The 20,021-nt window shown below is 38.5% G+C and overlaps 1 protein-coding gene across 1 annotated transcript in view; it reads right to left on the bottom strand.

Moving 5' to 3' along the window:
* Positions 1-20,021, bottom strand: part of nckap1l (NCK associated protein 1 like) — a 54,472-nt gene that overhangs the window by 24,081 nt on the left and 10,370 nt on the right. Inside the window, exons 5-21 of the mRNA XM_041782984.1 lie at positions 18,978-19,120; positions 18,280-18,370; positions 16,831-16,968; positions 16,148-16,196; positions 13,259-13,415; positions 10,855-10,911; positions 10,636-10,732; positions 10,268-10,377; positions 9,916-10,048; positions 9,191-9,272; positions 9,014-9,072; positions 8,770-8,915; positions 7,633-7,765; positions 5,619-5,738; positions 5,080-5,219; positions 3,077-3,208; positions 818-1,036 (exon numbers count right to left, since the gene is read on the bottom strand). Of these exons, the coding sequence (XP_041638918.1) occupies positions 818-1,036; positions 3,077-3,208; positions 5,080-5,219; positions 5,619-5,738; positions 7,633-7,765; positions 8,770-8,915; positions 9,014-9,072; positions 9,191-9,272; positions 9,916-10,048; positions 10,268-10,377; positions 10,636-10,732; positions 10,855-10,911; positions 13,259-13,415; positions 16,148-16,196; positions 16,831-16,968; positions 18,280-18,370; positions 18,978-19,120 (2,006 nt within the window). The remainder of the gene's footprint in view (positions 1-817; positions 1,037-3,076; positions 3,209-5,079; positions 5,220-5,618; positions 5,739-7,632; positions 7,766-8,769; positions 8,916-9,013; positions 9,073-9,190; positions 9,273-9,915; positions 10,049-10,267; positions 10,378-10,635; positions 10,733-10,854; positions 10,912-13,258; positions 13,416-16,147; positions 16,197-16,830; positions 16,969-18,279; positions 18,371-18,977; positions 19,121-20,021) is intronic.

The raw sequence follows: 20,021 nt of genomic DNA on the forward strand, positions 1-20,021 counted from the left end.
TGTCTAAACCAGGAGTTACAAAAGAAACAGGGTCAAAGACTGAGAACAAAAAAAATCTTACGATATCAATGCACCTTAAAAGCCTCATTCAATTCAATCAAACAAAGATATGCAACCCCCTACAATATCAAATAAAAGAGTAGGCCTATTAGCTGTCAGCAAGAGAAACAGACCAACCACAGCTGGGTCCTAGCAACCCCCAGAGACATGTTCAGACTGCCATGTTGTACATTAGCTGGGCTAAAATGAGGAGTTTAGTGCTATCAGTGACAACAATAGCTGCCAGACAAAGAAACGTACATGTCATACAATGTATTTTCACAGGGAAGTGGAAAAGTAATTTTAAAAAAATGAATACAAAAGACAATTGTCTACACCTTAAGAAGCAACATGGAGCACCTCTATACTCAGATCTACATCAACTTTGCACTGCACTTCTCTGCACCCAGCACAACTGTGAAGAGGACAAGCCAAAAGCAGCACTTGTAAACAGCAATCCCTTTTTGCCCAACAGCAAAAGAAGCGCAAGAAGTCATTCACATGTATTAAAACTGAAAAATGTTTGGTATTGCCGATATACACTTTGGTACTTAAACTGTAGCACCAAGTCTTTGGGCTGAGGGCACTTAAAAAACATTTAAGATCTATCTAGTATTCTTTGCAAAGAGGGCATAAATGAAAGTGACGTAATAAAAGTTGTGCTTCACCACTTTAATTAAAAAGAAGAGTTGGAAGCCCCTGGTATAAACCACTTTTGTCAGTTAAGGTGCTTCACATGTAGTGCTACACACAGTTAATAGACTTATACAACACACACCAGTTTGTGTAGAGGGTGGTGATGGTCTGTCCTCCTCTAGAGTCCAGCGGCTGTGTCTGCTGCAGCAGCACGCTCTTCACAAGCCGTGTGACGTCCACGTTGATGTAGCTGGAGAGGGTGTGGAGGCTGGCCGTGTAGGCTCTCACCCCCGCCAGGAGGTCTGAGGGACGGGCTATCTCCTGGGTGGCCTGGTTGTAATTTGCCATTCTCACGATGATCCTGGAGAAACATGTTTAGCTAACGTCACTTATCAACAAGTTGTGGTGTAATTAAGAGCAGACAGATGGGACCTTAAAACAGATGAAACGAGCCATAGTGGCATGGCGCTGTACTCTCATTAGGTCAACACAAGATCTGCTCCCGGCCTTATTGCAATTTTATTTTTTCCCTTCATTTGCTCTTTTTCTCTCCCAAGTGGACTGTATATACAATTTTTCCTTCAAGGAGCAACAATCACTGTTAGCGTGCAGCTTCTCAAGGGTGCTAATTTTAGGGTGACAGGGGAGATAATCATCATCTAAGAGAGGGAGACAAAGCAGAGCACATACAGAAACATTAGGTTGCCCTGGTACCAATCCCGTAATCTAAATAGCAGTAAGCACTAAAATGACACGGAGTGAGAGGCATGATGGATGTCTTTCTAGATTTTTAAGTGGGTGCAACACAGCCTGACACGGAGGATTGAAACAGAGAAGCAGGGTTCCTAATAGTGATGGAGGAGATGCTTCTAAAGAGACGAGCCCTGAATGATTGAGGACCGTGAGCCAAAGTAGGAATGGGAAAGAAAATGCATCATTGGATGCTTTAAGTGTTTCTCAGTGCTCTGACATATTCTGGTCAGAGTGTTTAACATTTTCATAGCCTCTCTTCACTATGGACATAGCATACAGGCACTCAGCAAATGAGTTTGGACGTAGAATCCAGCATTCGAAAACAGGGAAATTATGGCATTGTGCTTGTAACTTGAGGGACAATTATACAGCACATTTTTGCCCTGGCAGAGAAAAACATTTAAATGGACAATGTTCTACAAAATTACTAAATGAAAATGGTTGCCCATGTTAGTAATCATTATTTTCCTGGTGGTAAGTTTGTGCAGAGTTACTGAAGTGTGATGCTAAACAGTCTAAATGTTTTAGTTTTTATCTTTACTCCTTTTGGCTATTTTTATGTATCTTCCCATTACTACTTTGGTCTACCTTTTCACCATCCTCATCTTAAAGCATCTTTCTGTCCCCTGTGTGCTCTGTTTTAACATCCTTTGCCCATTCTCTGCCAGGCTGTTGTTTGTATGCTTGCTGGGCTGAAGTGAGGAGTTTGGTGCTATTAGCTAGCTTGTTTAGCCAGATTAATGATGGACAACAAAGGTGGCCATGCCAAGAAAAAGCAGGCTGCAGGCAGCACAACGAGAATTGTGAAGGCAACAAGAAAAAAGTAACATTTCAGAAACAGAAATGTATATTTGCACCACAAAAGGAGGAGAGGTGTCAGTTAAAGTAGGGTACTTTTAAAAATTTTTTTGCTTTTAAAACTTTTTGTTTTAACATGAAGACAGGAGTTTCTTGTTGCAGACTGTCCATTTCTGATGGCTACTTTATCTGAGGCAATGTATATCTCAGAACCAAACTGCCATAATTTGTCATAACAATGTATTTCCAGTTTTAAATTATTGTTTCTTAATTCAACTTTATTCATGAACAGAGTCTGGCAGCTACATTCATGAATCAACCACATTGCAAACATTACAGACTAAGAAACACTTCATAAATAAAACAAAAAGATCAGAGGTCTAATCAGGGATTTGATCATGTATGGTCCCATTTTAGAAGTAGCTACACTAGCTACATAATTAATGTTACTACATAAGCCAAGTTAGCTTTGGCAACATGAGCTAGCAAATGTAGCTAAAGGCAAAGTTGCTATGTAGAAAATTTATCTACATAGCTGCTTTGGGAGCTTGGCTTTAGCTACGTAGCCATGTTAGCTACATAGCTCAGTTTTATACTAACAGCAAACTAGCGCCACTTTATTTTTTTGTTTGAGTGATAGTGTATTTTTGTTTCCTTTTGAGGATTAGGACTGCTTTTTTGTCAAAGTTCTTTCTAAACACTTTTTCTTCAAAGATGCGATAAATCGCTAACATTAATAGTACCTCAGAAACTAAAGTGAGCAAAGACACATTGAGAGGAATAAATGGAATGTCATCATGAACATTTCTCAGACAAATATAATGGAAAGTTGCGTCACTACTCAGCGTACTCAGAGAGGCGTGTCTCCAGATGAGAGATGAGGAACTCTGCGGGAATGACGATGTGCTCGAAGACAATGAAGTCAGTGCAGAGGCTGTAGGTGGAGCACAGCTCAGTCAGCCTCATGTGCATCTTGTCCACACTGAAAGAAAAATGAGGAATAGAAAAAGAGAGAAGAGATATTTTAAGTCTTTTTAAACTTAGGGTGCACTCACATTGGGCAATCTGCACCATACTTAAGCATGTTCGAGCCCCAGAGTCCAGTTTGTTTGATGCGTGTTAGAGCTCCATGCATGCAACCTGACACATTTCCACTGCATGGATATATTTCACATTCATTCAGAAAACCTCCCATACAAAGCATTTGGGAAGGGCAAGACTTAAAAAAAAATCTCTGAAGGTGATTGGACGAATGTTCTGTCTGTCATAATTATTATGGGCTAGTTAGAGTGACAAGACAAAATGAGGTAGTCAGGTATGCACTGCTCTGTAAGTAACTTGAGCTCAGCAATAAGATGCTTGTGTAGTTAATGAATGGTGGAGCTTGTTGTCGGATAAAACTCATGCCAAGGCTAGGAGGGAGAAGTGCAAAATATCTTCCCCACCCAGAAAATCTAACAGTGTGGTTCTTTGTTTCCCTTTCAATAAAGAAATACTGTACATATTGTATTAGCACTGTCGCTTAAGATATATCTGAGCTAATAGCTTAACTGGCAGCAGTCACTGCTACCAGTTTGCAATACAACCAAACCCACTATCGCTTGCCTTACTCAATTGTTACACCAGTGGCAACCATTGCTGCCAGCTTCCTGTATTACTAAACCACACAGCTACTGCCTTGTTCTCCTCTCCTGATTGGTCCATTCTCAAACCGGGCATAAATATTTCTGACTAGAGCTTTGCAAGATGGACTTGTCTAAAAACAGACATGGAATCTGGCCAATCTATCTGCTTTGCATGGTTACAATGCTTGAGTTCCATACCATGCTCAAGCATGGCATACTTCTTTAGCCCTAGCATCGTTGGAAGTGGCAGCCTTGCGCTTGGTACAGTAGCTCATACCAAACATGGATATGATATGTAACTGAGCATAATCTGCGAGTGTTATAGGGGCCATAGCTGACTAAAACAACATGTCACAAAGTCAGTAAAATCGTAGTCATGTTATCTGTATTGTTCTCCATTGCACTTACTCTAAGACTATACTTCTTGTAATAAGGACACTACATGCTGATGTAAAATCATATGTGTGCCATATCAAGCTATGGTGATGCATGTACATGAGGTAACAACACTCAGGCCTTTTGGGGCCTGAAGCAATGTCAGCGGGGGACTTGGAAGAGGGTACAATCACACATGGCACAGGGCAATTGAGTGCATCCTTTAAGCAAATATTTTGACAACTACCACAGTATGGCAGTACTTTCTCCGACAAATAAGGCCATGAATGTGTTAAAGGATTATATAAAGGAGGCAGAAGGGAGGAAATCCGAGGAGTGAGGAAGACAGAATTACAGCTCTTCAGATTTAATGAGAGAAGTGTTGCTTTCCAAGAATACGATAAAACAATGAAAATGCCAACATTTAATGTGCTGCCAGTAAAGGAGTTTATTTTTAATCTCTTAGGTGCTTTGTTTCTCATTTTAATAGCCTGATTCAGTACCTGTCAGCCATGACTGACTCAACTTAGGGTAATAAAGTTCAGAACAAATATTGTCCTGTAGGTGAGAGGATTAAATCCTGTCCTCATGATGACTTAAGGAAAGAAATATGTCACAAGGTGAAGGATTAGCCTTACTCTCACCTTTGTGAATCAGAACTAGACACAGTGTTATGTTTATTTTCCTCTTTTGGCCTGAACAAGAATTGTTAACTCTATAGAACCAGGGGTGTAGTCATCACAGTCACTTTTCTAAACTTCTGCCAGGCTTGTCTACTTTTCCAGGGTTCAAACAGAGTGGGATAAATAAAAAAAGGGATGGTTTGAATCAGGGGAGAAAAAGAGATTCTGACTTGGAGGCGATGGTGCGGTCTTTCCTCAGACTCTCAGCGCCTGGCTTCTCTTTCTGGACCTCTCCTTTCTTTGGCATCGGCTTCTTCTGCTTCCTGTGGCGAGCTGCGCTGATGCTCTCGGCACAGTGTTTGGGCTGCAACTAAAGGGATCAAGTGGAAAGAGATGGATGCAGAGGAGAAGAAAAGAAGAAGAGGGATGGAGGGGGAAAGAATTCAACCCAGCAGATATTGAGTAACACGCTGAAAGACAAACATGGGAGGTTTTGCATTTTCACTGGAAGCACTCCCAAAGTAAACAGCTTCATCATATTTTCCTCAAGGGGATTAGAGAAATAACACCACATTAATCAAGTCCAGAGTTTCATTTCTGTCTTATCTTTTATTCAAATTCTCAAGTCTGTCCACGGCCTATAGCTAAATCCACCGATGCCAAGCTGTGACTGCTGTGATTATATTTGGATATGGAGTTTGGCAGAATCAATCCACGCCAGATAATGAGTTTTCTTTTCTTCAAATCCTGAAATAGTATCAAACTGCACCTGGTCATTGAGGTTGCACTGCTCAGCACAAATCTCCAACACAACATTGCTGGTCTGTTTGGCAATCTGCTCCAGGAAGGTCACACACAGACGGAGACTCTTTTTCTCCATTGCTCCTGTCTGCACACACAAAGACACACTCATTTAGCAAGGATACGCATTAAAAAATAACAAAGAAAAGGCATATTTTCTCAGAGGACTTTCTAAACTACATTTAATGCCATTTAAAGACTCAAGCATTAAATCCTTTAATTTCTTAATATTTAAAACAGCATAACCCTTTACAGGACACTCATTGAAATACTTTTAAATTCAAAATTCAAGCCCTAGAATATTATTGGTCAGTTTATGGTTAGAAAATTGTTCCTATAGAGTGTATGTACACAAAAATGTTCTTCATGAACAAATAAACACTTTTCCATAAAACTTAGGACATGAAACAGGGGCAGGTCAAACCTTACACAGTCACCTGACATGGATGTAGGGTCTCCTAATGGGACAGGGTTATGAGAGTTGGTGAAGTTGTCTTTAGATTCTGACCTCTTTTGGAGGCACAACATAATTAGGTTCAGAATATTGTCTAAGATTCAGAATATTGTCTAAGTCGAGGTGTCGAGGCCAGTGGTTTAAGACGCGCCCCATGTAGGCGGTCAGCCTGGGTTTGAACACAGCCTGTGACACTTTCCAGCATGTCTCTCCCCAGCTCTCTCATCCCTGTTTCTGATTCTGTTCACTGTCCTCCTCTGTCAATAAAGGCATAAAAAGCACCCCCCCCCCAAAAAAAAAAAAAAAATATATATATATATATAAAGAATACTGTCTAAGTAATTGTTGAACCAGTATTATCTTAGAATTCCAACAGGAAACCTACAGTAAGATCACAAATATTTAATTACAAAGTAAATTTTAGCAATAATAAGTCTTATAATAAAAACAGAGTCATGTCCTTGTGCTGTGAAATTGATTAAATTGCATATATCTCACTATGTATACCTTTATTTCTATCTTATAATTCCATGAAAAACCTTGAAAAAAATCCCAAATACTGAATGTCTATATAGTTTTAAGTAGAAATTAGGCTCAATTAGGAAAAATAAAAACTTAAGTATATATAATCTGATAAAAATCATTCCTATTTTAATAATTATTCCTTGGAAAAATTCTTTGAATTAGTAAAATTTATCACTGAATCACTTTTCTTTTTTTTTTTACAAACTTGTAGCAACATCTAACTAAACTACAGAGTACTTTCATCTTATGTAGTTATGGGTTATTTTTTAAGAAGATACCCTTAGTATGGTTGTTAGATGAAATGGTTTTAATATTGACTGCATTTTACCCCCTGAAACAGGTGTATTCCCAAATATCATTCCTCCATTTTCCATGCTAGAATTGCGGTAAGTGTAAATTAAGTAACTTATCATGGTTAGTTCTGATGTTAGGGACCCAAAGAAATGTAATCTAAATGTAAATCTTGTTCTGCTGAATCACAGAGAGTTGGGAGGAGGCTGCAAAGGAAGTCCACTGAAGTGACCATATAAGGTTTCTTGCCCGACAGAGTCAAGCCACTAATTCTTACTTTACTGTCATTAAAAAGAAAAATACTTAGCTGCTTGGAGTAAAAATGTAAAAAAACAACAGTCATAAATGAGAAACACCTACACAGTTTTGGGAAGGACTAATCTTTTTCAAAGAAAATGTGGGAAACTTCTGAATCTTGAAAATATTAGGAGCAGTTTGGCATCAACAGAACTAAATGGGCTTAAGGACTATTTAGTAAACATACAGAACCGTTCTTCACATTACGGTCCTGCTTTGAAAACTGAGTGTAATTTCTGGACCAACTTTACTGATGCTTCATTCAAGCGCACTCTGCTGTTGATGTTGTCTCTCATCATGCTGATGGTGTCTAGTTAAAGGTGTTTATCATTTAACTTGTGTTGAGTGTATATGGTGTTTAAACTGCCACTGAAGGTGACGGTAAAGCTTGGTCAGCAGATAACTGAACACTGACCTCTTCTGGACACAGAGGGTGACCACACAGACTGAAGTGAGAGCAGACAGTTGGGAAGGCCATGAGGTAACGCTTCATGGTCATCTCCTCACTGCTCAGGGTAAACATCTTCTCAAAGACCCGCGGATAGAAGCTGGAAAAGAAACATCAAAAGGGACAACCTCATGTGATTATCATTTTAAAGATGTTTAAATAAAGTTTCCATTGTAAGAGTCCCAGTCACTCTGATCGTAGTAATACAATAAAATATATTCTTATTAATGACCATGAGTCTAAAAAACATATCCAAAATGGTGTACCTCAAAGATCTATATTGGCACCTTTCCTCTTCAGTGTTAATCACTCCACCACCATGACTTTTTGTGGAAGATAGCAGTCTTTTGTCTTAAATGGAGATTTAAAATCCCTCTAAATCAAGAGCTTTCAAAATACTTCACTCGTTTCAAAGACAGAAGTTGTTTCTAAATATGAAAAAGGCTTACCTCATTTTATTTGCACATTGAAATATGGCGGTGAACAAATAAAACTTAATATGGAAAACGAAAGTATCAAAGCCTTAAATTCATGTTTTTTAGATGGATTAAACTGGTAGGTTTGTACTGGTTTGTTTCCAAATTTCCACTAAATCTATTTGAATCTCAGGAAAATGAGGGATTATGTCAACAAAAATTGTAATGACATTATATTACAGTTTAATTTATCCATATATATCCTACTGTAATTTTGTTTAGGCAAACACATTTGCAACTTATCTCCATATTATTTCACAGCTTCCAAAACAGTTTGCTGGATTAGTGTCCTTTTCCAAATCTGTTGCACAAAGTGCACCTCTTTTCTCAAACTACAGCTGACGAATATTTTTGGCATCAAAAATACCTTTGTTTTTAGCAGGTTTAATAAAGCTCATTTAACTGTTTTTAAAGTAATCAAACATATTTTTACATAAAAATCAAGACATCTATAACTCTTTAATGACAAAAAAAAAACATAAATTGGGACAGTAACCATGCTTTCAGAAAATGTAAATTGCTTTGTTCTGTATCTTCTTTAAGTTTAATACTCCCTATATACCGTGCATTTGTATTCGTGTGTGGAAGAGAAGAGAAGAGAAGAGAAGAGAAGAGAAGAGAAGCTTACAAGAGTATAGACAGCTCAGATGTCTCCTGCAGGAGCTCTTCCACAGCGTCCACCATCTTGGTGTGAAACTGAGTCACGTTCATCACCTTCGCTAGGTCAGGGTAGTCCTTCAGAGGCAGGGGAGCCTTGTTCACGCTTGTGTAGGCCTTAAACAGAAGTCAAAGAAACCCCCAGAGTTACAACCATCCAGCAGCTACAATAACTGAATACAACATTGTATTTGTGATGCAGAAGCATCACTAACCTGCAGTCTTAACCAGTCCAGTCTGAGTCCTCTGAAATCAAACTCCTCTTTGTTTTCTACTACAGAGAAAAAAGGAGAGCATTATTATTCCAGCTGCATTTTTCATAATGCATCATTTGGAGGAGGTTATTTGAGAGGTATTCAAGCTGGCATTCTGACATATCTAATTGGGATTACCTTGTTTGACAGACAGAGCAGACAGAGTGGAGACAAACGAGCTCATCAGGACTGACTCCTCCTCTGGACAAACATACATATTCTGCAGAGGAGAAAAAGGGGTTTCTTATTCATAGAATGAATGAAAATGCAGTAATGGCAATGCAATTAAGATGCATAATAAGTGGATTAATACTTTTGGTTGCACTGATCATGCACTTTTTTTGTCCCTTTCAGCAGACTATAGTTAAACCACTGCAGCATCTCCCTACAACCCTGGATTCAACTTGTTATTTGAAACAAAATGTAACAGATTTAATGTCATGATAGACAAGTCTTTATAATGTTGTGGCTCTATTAGCATTTCAACAGATAAGTAGAGCAGAGGAGAAAGGGCAAGACAAATGTAATGATGGTCATCAAACTTTCCAGAACTGTGTCTGCTTCAGCCACACTACATTCTGTTCTGCAGTACACCTTACCAACCTGAATGATCATTATTTTTATTTTTTATTTTTTTTCAGTCAGTTTAATGTGTGTTTTGATTGGCTGAAGTGGAGTGATATCAATTCTGTAACTCCACCAGTCAGATAACCTGCTGTGCATGTCTCAGCTACAAATAACAGGCATCATACACGAAACCTGTTAGTAAGGTTTTTTCAGTTTCAGTTTTGTACAATGTAAGGAGACAATCCATATTTATTCACTGATGATTATGCACATAGATGCCTATATTATCCATGTACCTGTATGGTGTCATTGAGAACCAGGGCATCAAACTGTGCCAGGTACTGGACATGGTAACGTTGAACTACATAGTTAAACTTCCTCATCAGACCTCTGAGCTTCTCCATGTAGAACAGCAGTTCTGCCATCTGACTAGAGTGAAAAACAAAAGAGAAAGGGAAATTTAATACCAAAAAATAGTCTTTCATTTTACTTACTTAACTTTTTTCTGCACAGTAAAGGATAACTTCACCACTACCAGCTGTATTACATAGCTGCCTCTTATTTTGCACTGATGGAAACTTGCTTGATGCCAGGTTTCTGCACTCAAATGTGACACAGTGGTTTACTTCCTTGGCACCTATGACCTACTTGTCAACGTAATCCTCAGGCGTTTTTATCTTTGGCATATTCTCAGAGTGTCTGACGAGCCACAGGACCTCGTCACGGGAAAACGACAGAGCCATGAAGACAAACAGCGCCTGTGGGATTTGATTGGCACACAGAACAGAGAAGAAAGAAGAATGTTAGGAAAGAGTCAGAGCTAAGATTGGTAAAAGTCACGATGAAATGAAGGGTCACTCAAAGGAATTCTACCCTGCTGTCCAAATAAACTCAAGAGTCCAATATGAGGGCAGGATGTAAGCTGCATCAAAAGCACAGTCTTTTCACAGGACCACAGATTCATTTTTGACTTAAAACGAGCAGTAATGAAATGATTTAAATTCCTCAAGTGCTACCTTTGGTCCCAGAAGTCCAGGCTCATCCTCCAGAACTTTGAATAATTCCTTCAGCGCTCCTCTCAGAAACTGTCTCCGCTCTCTGTGCAGAGCTCCGCTAGGGAAAGCACGAGAAAAGGTCAGGGATATTTGACTCTCACAGCTGCTTTCACAATGAATAAAGAGAACATTTGTCATACAAAAGTGGTAAAAATGTGCCACTTTTTCTGTTGGTCTCACCTGTTGGCTAAAACATGCTCTCTGCATTCCTTGATGTCTGCAACTCGCTTGCCATATCTGATAAAAGTGAGGAAAAACACCAAAAACATAACATAATAATAGCATCATTTACAACTGTGAAAGTCAAGGCACTAATATATGGATTCATTTTCCGTGTACTGTTTGTTTACAAAGCCTTAAATGGATAATCCCCACAATACATCACACATTTTTCTGCCCTTATGTCACAGAGGTCATCCTCATAACAACTCTTCTCAGCCCCACAATCACACCTTAAAACCAGAATTTAAAGCCCCTTTTCTGTTGCTGTCTTCAGGATCTTGAATACAGTCCATGTACTTAGTCCTATTCCACCACCATAAAACCTTTGAATTTACTTCAAGACCGGTCTTTTCTCTTTGCCTTGTCGCATCTGGTAGTTGTTCATCTGTGACCGTAGTCAATCACTTCTGCCTTGTTTTTCCACAATATGTGATTGGATTTATTTAGCTTCTCTTAATCTCAAACTTAAATGTCTTGAATTTCACCATTATGCAAACAATGTAATGTATATCGTTCTTTCTTTCTTGTGTCTTATCCTGTGTCTGCTTTGGTTCAACTCCTGTTGTTTTTTAATATACTATGGATTTAAAGTGGCTTGACTTGACAATCTAAACCCTAAATCCTAAAATAAAGATGCTCACTCCAACAAAAAACTACTAAAGGTGCAAAACAACAAAAATGCTTACAAAACTGGGGAGTTGGTTTTTGAGTACTGACTCCTCAGTTTTGTAATTTTCCCCTAACCCTACCCAAACCCTCTAACCCTAACCGTGACCGTAACTCTTGAAATACTGTGGCAATTCTCTGATGGTATTTAGGTGGTAATCCCAAGTAATTTTCTAGATATAATATGGTAATTTTCATATGAAGTGTTTGGATATTTCTTGGTAATTTCCTTATTTTGGCCCATTAAATTCAAGTGAGTCCTTTCTGATTAATGTTCAAGTCAGTTTAGGGTTAGGGGGTTAGGGTTTGAGGGTTAGAGGGTTAGGAGTTAGGGGGTAAATCTAGGATTAGGTATTAGGGTTAAGGTTCGTGGTAGAGAGTTTGGAGTTAGGAGCTAGGGGGCTCCTAAATTTCCCCTTTAAGTTGTTCTGTTTATTTCGAAATCTGTAGATAGCACGAGTTATTTTTAAAAAAGATGGATTAGGTTCTACATAAAAATGTAGACTCTGTACCCAGTGGTCGTGATTCTCAGCATGTGGGATGTTGTAGTTTCTGTTTGTAGTACATTTGCAGCCCAAGACTTACTGATCGATCACATATCAGCAGGCTTTGGAGTTTAAAACACTGTGGAAAAAATGATGAACAGGCATAAACTTATCTTCACTAATGACATACTGGCTCCCATCAGTGGTAATCTAACAATGATTTCTTGATCCCTACAAACAGATAGCCTATCTGCACAAAAATGAAGCTGAAAGTCCATTTAAAATCAGTCAAAATCTGATTAACACTGTGTGATGAAAACCAATCAGCCTTTAGATTCACAGATCAATCCAAATGCATCTGAAACTAATAATCAAAACTCCATTTAACAAACATACATTTTAACTGTTGTTTCTCCCCTTTTTAAAGACAGATCTAATAAAGCTTGACTTTTTATTTTGTATAAATTCACATCACAATGTTGTCATTACTGTTAACTTTATTCCTCTTAGTTCAATTTACATGTTTTTGGACTTGTACCACTGAAGTTAGTGAGAGTAAAGCCGCTGTCTAACATTAAACTGACTGAAAAAATGAACTGCACCACTCCAGGCTGTTTTGGATTTAAAAAATGACAGCATTCAGGTTGCAGACATATACAACACAGAAAAGGAAGTCTTGATTGGAAGTCATTTAAGGCTAACTGCTGGCTTCACCAGAATTACTGGAAAACCCACAGCCATTCCCGTAAGAAAGATGGAGACACACACACTCTATCAGTGGATGAAAGCGCATGATTGCAGATAGGTATCAAGATTAAGATGGAAGTATTTTGTTCTTGAAGTATTTTGTGTTGTAATCTGATGTAATCATGCTCTCTCAAACTTAAATCTAACTTGTAATCTATCTGTAAAGTATCAGGGACTTAACTCTGCAGATAAATGCATAGCGCAGCTCTCTAGATCCACGATTAATGAGCAATCACAGAAACTAGACGAGAGGTCCTCGACAGTTCAGGATGCTTTAATTAAAGAAAAATGAGGCCGGCATTTTTAACTCCGTTCTCCTTTATTAGCTGTCTGAAACATGAGGGTGCTTTATCTTGCCCTCTTTGCCTGTTATCTGGCTCTTTAAATTTTTATTCATCATCTCAAACTCTTCCTCACACTCGACAGTGCACTGAGTGTACACTGCAGCAGTGCGGCTTACATACCCTTTGATGCTGTCAAAGAGGTCCTCAGAGACTTTCTGTATGTTGAGGACTTCGTCTCTGGTGAGGGTTAGGAAGAGGCCACTCCGCAGAGCCATCTTCCACAGCTCTTGGGATGCCTGGTTTGTATTCAAGCTGGAGTGACACAGCAGGAAGCCGACTGGAAGGAGAAAAATCAGTTTCTTTTGGGTCAGGGGAGTTTAAAAAGTCACTGACTGACTCTAAGAATCTCTGTGCTGAGATTGGGTTTGGTGCAAAGCTTTATTTTTCTGCACCTGTCAAAGTTTTCAATGAGCTAGAGGAGCAAAACTAAAATTGTAACTGTTGAAGAAACATTTATATTTTAATCAGGGATGTAAATTATTGGACTTTTGCCAATATGCCAATATTTCCAAACACCTTTTTTTTGCTGATGTAAATGCAGATACCTGAGGTTCTGCCTAAAACTCCACATGTTTAATGCTTGCAAGAGTGAAGCAAGGGATGAAAATGTTTCTAGAACATTTACTCATTATTTCTTAAAAGATGCAAGATTTCCTGTGGTGATTATATTAATTTATAACCCATTTTTTTCCGTACTGCCTGATGGTGGCTGTAGGGCATCTGAAAGCTGTTTGCTAACCATCATTAAATAACAGAAGAAGAAGGCAGTAATGTCTGGTGGTACAACTAAGGAGCTAAGAAACTAACTTTGCTTCTCTTAACACAAGAAATTATTAATTTTACTGAATATTTTTATGTAAATGATCAATCAATGATCTATTTATATTTAACTTAATGTCGTCAAGTAAAGATTTAGATTAGTCGAGAAAAGGCTGCCTCTTAAGTTAAAAGCAGTACCAAACATTGCTAAATCTGTTAGTCCATTGAGGGCAGTTTCCAATTTGCATTAGCATCAAGCTAAAAAGCACAGCTGTATACCCTTGTCTATTTCTTTGAATTTTCTTTTAATTGATTTTCAACAAATAATTTTCTGCCCTGATGACAATATATATGTCCTATTTATTGGCTTAAAAGTTTTACGTTTTACTGATTATTTAATTTTTACATTTTTGGTATATTTATTATTAGTTTCTGAGCTTTAACTGTCAACACCTCTAAAGATAGGTTCCTTTTAATGTAGTTCCATCCTTGTTAAAGTGTGTTGGTTTGCATTTGTGTATAGATAAAATATATGCCCTGTTTGCAGAAATGCAACTGAAATGTCTATGAGAAATTGAAGAAATGAGACATTAACCCTAGGGCTTAACGATTTGCAAAAATAATCAAAATTGCAAGTTTTTTCCCCCAGTATTACGATTTGATATGGGATTATTATTTGGTTCCTCATCTTGTGTGTTTTTCAACAAATTCAAGCAATAAATCATTCTATATTACCAGCTACATTTAGTCAGGAACACTCTCGTCCTACATTTAACCATTTTATTCTAAAATGGATGTACAGTTTTACTTGGCCAAAAAAGCTCTGCTCTAGAGATGCTCCTTGGGTTAGTCAACATGCTTTGACTTTCCAGGGAGCACATAGCTAGAAACTCCCACATGGAGAGATACATTTATGACAATGTGCATTGAAAACAATGAAATTATTCAGAAGCATTTAATCCATAGTAGCATGAATCTGAATATGAGGGTGCAACAAGCTTTATAAAGGAGGAGGCTGGGGTGGAGGAGGTGAAGCTTTCCCAGCAGCAGCTGGCATTAGTGAGCAGTACGTCATCTTTAAATGGAATGCTGTGTTGAGAGAAAGAGCTGTGATTGGCTGTGGGAGCTGAAAGGCAATAATTGGTGTCAGCTGGTGATCAGCCAATTGCAGCTAAGGGTATGACTTGCACGAACTAATGTTAAGCTTCATCAATATTAGAAAGGATGAACTAGGGCAGAAAAATTAAAAAATATATATCTAACTGCAAAATTGTCGCTCATATTGCAAGTTTCATATCAATTGCTTTTTTTGAACGGGGATTATTGTTTTTATGTCACTCGTTTAAGAAAAACGTAACATAAATGTAACATAAAACACGAAAAGGACAACTTTTTGAAAAAACATTTTAAAAATGACACTTGGATGTTTGAAAATGTGCATAAAATCTCTGCTGCAAAAAGTGAACGTACTTAGCTGGTATTTTGACATATTTCAAGTTAAAGCAAAATTGCAACATCTGCAATTTGTAAATTGCAGCATGCCATATTTCACTTTAATTATATATGCAATTAATTTCCCAGCCCTAATTAACACACAAAAATTCAATCGTTAATTATGGTGTCATTGGCTCTAGTTTAGTAGGTTATGCACGAGGTTCACTGCAGGCATTCTGGGTATACACTCTTGTATTTTAGTCTCCATTGAGTAAACACCCTTCTTAATTTATTCTGATGATCATTATTCAGTAGCATGCTGCATTTTTCCTGGGAAGGTGGGGGCATGATCTGCCTTACTCTGCCTTTCATTATTTGAAACTTGTCACTGCTTCCTTTGGTTGGACAGTTAGTTAAGAATATCAGGATGGGCCAATCAGAGGCAGAGTAGGGCAGGTCATACTTCGCTGTTCTCTGGGATATGTAGCGGCGTTAACAGAGCCAGTACTGCGACTTCGTGTAGGCTTGCTGTCCTCAACATAATTTTACATTTATTTTTACATTCACCACCGAAAGTCAACGGCAGAAGCTGAGTGTCAATGTGCGAATACTAAGGCTTGTTTTGATATGTACTAAATAAGGAAGAGCCGTCTAATGCATGCTGAATGGGTCAAAAATAAGGGGCTCTATTTACACCCACTTTGCAGGCACCACAACATAAGCATGATTTTGGTGTCATGAAATAACTGGTTATTATTAGTATGATTTATAAAGCAATGTGATAAAAGGCATTGTCATTAAAGATGTTTAACTTACTGGTTATCCAGCGCTCCATCACCTCCATGGACAGGTATTCACATGCAATCTGTGGTAGACAGATGTATTAATTCCCAATAAATCCACATTTCCTATGACATTATAGGTACGTATGTGTGTTACCCATCGGTAACTTAATTATATGGGACTTAACTTACATGCCTAAATGTGGTTAAATAAAACTGAAAATGCAGATAATAGAGATTAAGATCAGTTTCTCTTGTTAGAGCATAACCCTTGTTTGCTCTAATTCATACTGGGTCTTTTTCTAAGAAGTTTAATTGGCTATAATTGCTGTTTTGAATGACTTAGGTGTTTTTTTATATAGAGAAGGCACTGGGTTATTTGGGTGTCACAAAGAGACATAAAAGCCATGTTCAAAGACATCTGTAGGGATGACACAAGACTGAACAGTGCAGAAAAGGGACAATAGTAAAAATTACAGCTCAAGAAGGAGTCAGGAATCACAATAGACTATCATTTTAATGATGGGAGGACAGGAAAAATGAACTCTCTCTGACCTCCAGGATGACAAATTTACTGTTACTGCATCTTTTGGCTGTGACAGCTTCTCTTTCTCTGTATCTGACATCACTACAAAAAGCATATTTGAGACAGTACACCCCCTTCCTTTCTCTCTTGCTCCTCCTGTCAAGGATAAACGCAGGAGGGTGGACACTCACAGTGTCGCAGCAGGCCGGGTCCAGCATGGCAGCTGGAGCACTCAGCAGGCTGAGGAGCTGGGCACTCCGCCACTGCTCTGCTGGCAGGTTCCTGCGTGGGTACACCATCTTCAGAGATAGCAACGCTGTCGTCACAGACTGGGAGAGGGAGGAGGGAGCGGCAGAATGTGGGTGAGGAGGATGGAGAGAAGAGGAAACATGAAAGAGATAGACAAATTAAGCCAAATTACAGAAAAACATGCAAGGCGCTCCAAAGCTTGATCCATTTTTAATGTCTCTTTTTCATTTTTATAAAAACCATCCACATACTAGGCTGAGGAAACTGCTGTGTCATCGAATGGTGCTGTGCTACACCATTCATGTGTCAAACATTTGCAGAACAGCTGTTGTTTCTGCAGATGCACATCTGTTCACATTTGCTGTCTTGGTCTGAGTATTGTTTCATAATTTAGAATAAGTCCATTAGTTTCCATTAAGGTGAGTCTACACTGATTCTGTAGTTCCAATGAAAAACATAATAATTTTAGACAACAATGTGCTAATGGTGTTACAGCTTAATGGAGCACATCCTGCAGCCAGGATCCACAACAATGAAGAAATCTCTCATAAAACCCTGGAGAATGCAAAAGACGATTTCCAGAAACCATTAATGGCTGTTATAAGCCTTTTGCGTGTGACGTCACACATACAAATTGTTATTCCAGTGCAGCACACATATTCTTAAAGCCCACGTTGTCCTGAAAAAAAGGAGGTTTAGAACTTGACTGTGCACAGCATGGTTGATGTTTTTACAAGGTTTTTAAGACATAAAGTCCAGGGGAGACAAATGGTTGAGAAATAGTTCATCAGTCCCATAAACAGCTGCACTAAGTCAGAGCACTGAAGGAGGGCTGGGAGACAAGGGGGAGTAGCACAGTTAGTTTTGGTCTCAGAGACTGCTGCTTAAGTGTGACATCAACTGGAAATTTATTCTGAAAGTTACCTGCAATACCATTAATGAATGGCGACAAAACAACAAAATATGTTAGGGACTACGCAAGATTATCTACTTTATTGTGCCATGAGGTTGTCAAAATATTCACTCCTTACATACTTCTCCATGTCACATGTTTTAAAACAACACAATCTGTTATTTCAGTGAGTGGTAATATTGAAAGGTATCAAAGCTTTACTGACACTATGGGGATGTTTTGGTTAGAGATAAAACTGGAGATCTGACTGAAATGTTGCTAATATATTTGTGCAGTTTAGATGACTAACAACAAAAATTGCACAATATTACAATAGGTGTCTACAACTTCTGTTTTGTTTTGCTTTATTGTTGAACAGGTATCAATATAGTTTTACATATCATTCTGAAAAAAATTCTGCCCTATTGTGCCATAACACACATTCCAACTATAAGCTTATAAGCTTTATCTATTGGATAAAAAAACACCCTGAGCTTACCCTTGTGTGAGGTCCAAACTCTTCAGTGAGCTTCTTCCACGGATGCTCGTACTCCACGAACATCTGGCCAAGCCGCGGGTAAGAGGGGTCACTGCGGGAGTCATTACAGAGCACAATTAATCAACAAAGAGAGGCAAGGAAGGATGAGAAGTGTGTCATCATGCCTGGAATAATCAGGGAATTTTATGATAGGAGAAAAGTTTTGTTTTTCATAAATTACATGTATTTTGGGGGACTGAAATACTGAAAAGCTGCAACTGTTCCCTCTCGAGGGGTTAGCTGTGTGGGATTCAAATGTGACATTAAAATTCATGCTTTTTGCTCATGTCTCAATGGAGGTAAGCATTCTGAATTTCTTGCAGTGTATAAATAAATATGTAAAGCAGTAGGATTCAATATGTCAGAATGCCTAATGGGACTCTGAAAAGGTTAAAGCTGTGCTGCTGATGTCTGTGTTAATTGGAATGCTAATTAATTATTAGGCTGTGAAAGAGGAGGAGGGGCTGATGGATGTGGGAACTTCAAAATGGCATTAATTACTGCATTTAGGTTCAGTGCTGATTGTAGCTGCTCTTCACAGATTCTTTATTTTCACAAGTCTGTCCTGATCAAGAAATGGAAAATGTGTCAATCTGTGGCATTTGTATCTGCATCTACTGCTAGAGTAGCATTTATGAAGCAGATTCATGTTTTCTCACCTGCTGCCATTGGTCATCTCGTGGGCACAGTTGAACATGCCGACCAGCGCCTTCTTGTCATCGATGCGAGAGAGTATGATGATGACAGATGTGTATGTGATGATCAGGTCCAAGTAGCTCTTTGTGAAGTCAAAGTTGAATGCCTAAAAAATATTTAAGAGTATAAGCCTCTGAATTTATCATCCTTGCACTTATAAATCAACACATTTAAAAAAAAGATTTTTTTTTCAGAGTAATGGCAAAATTATTTCAAAGAAATAGATCTGATGACTGTTTTGAGACGTTCTACACATTAACCAGATAATCTAAAACAAGACTATGTGGTTGAAACAAGATTTTAGATAGAGAGAACATCCTTATTGTCCCTGTACTAGGTAAAACAAAACTGAGTGTGCAACTCTACATAACTGCAATTGTGTAATAATAAATGTCTGAGCAGGCAGTTATTTGGAGCACTTAGAGGACTGCTGCGATGGCTCTGGGGATAAAACTGTTCTTTAGTTTACAGCCTGTGCCAGCATATTTATTTATGAAAGTCAGCTTAAATGTTTTAATATGAATCACAAACCTCTGCAGACTTGTTAAGTGGCTGTATTAAAGCTTTAGACTTCTTTTTCACCAGTGAGAAGGGGTTGAAAGGGATATTTCATTACTTTTGAAGTTGGGTTGTATAAGGTACTTGGCACTAGTAGTGGCATTAGCCTCCAGCAGGGCTGGACTGGCAGTCCCGGTGGGCTGATGTACTCTGGGGCCACTCTGATTTATCTTTTTTCCCACCGCTAAGCACTGGCTAACAGAGCAGGAATCATGGCCCATTGGTTGTTTGCCTTATAAAGTGAAACTAAAGCATTTGGAGAAAACAACACTTAAGTGTGAAAATGATCAATGGATACGTAATACACGTCAAATTTAAAAATTGCTTATCTTACTCAAGATGGGCAAAAGTCTTAAAGATTCTGCAGTAGATACAATTGACAGTAAGATGCTGCATGCAGCTACATGTGATGGAGAAGGAGGAGAAGCAAAGTGTGTGAGAGGTACATG

This window comes from Cheilinus undulatus, linkage group 3, assembly GCF_018320785.1.
Source record: "Cheilinus undulatus linkage group 3, ASM1832078v1, whole genome shotgun sequence".
Lineage (NCBI taxonomy): Eukaryota > Metazoa > Chordata > Actinopteri > Labriformes > Labridae > Cheilinus > Cheilinus undulatus.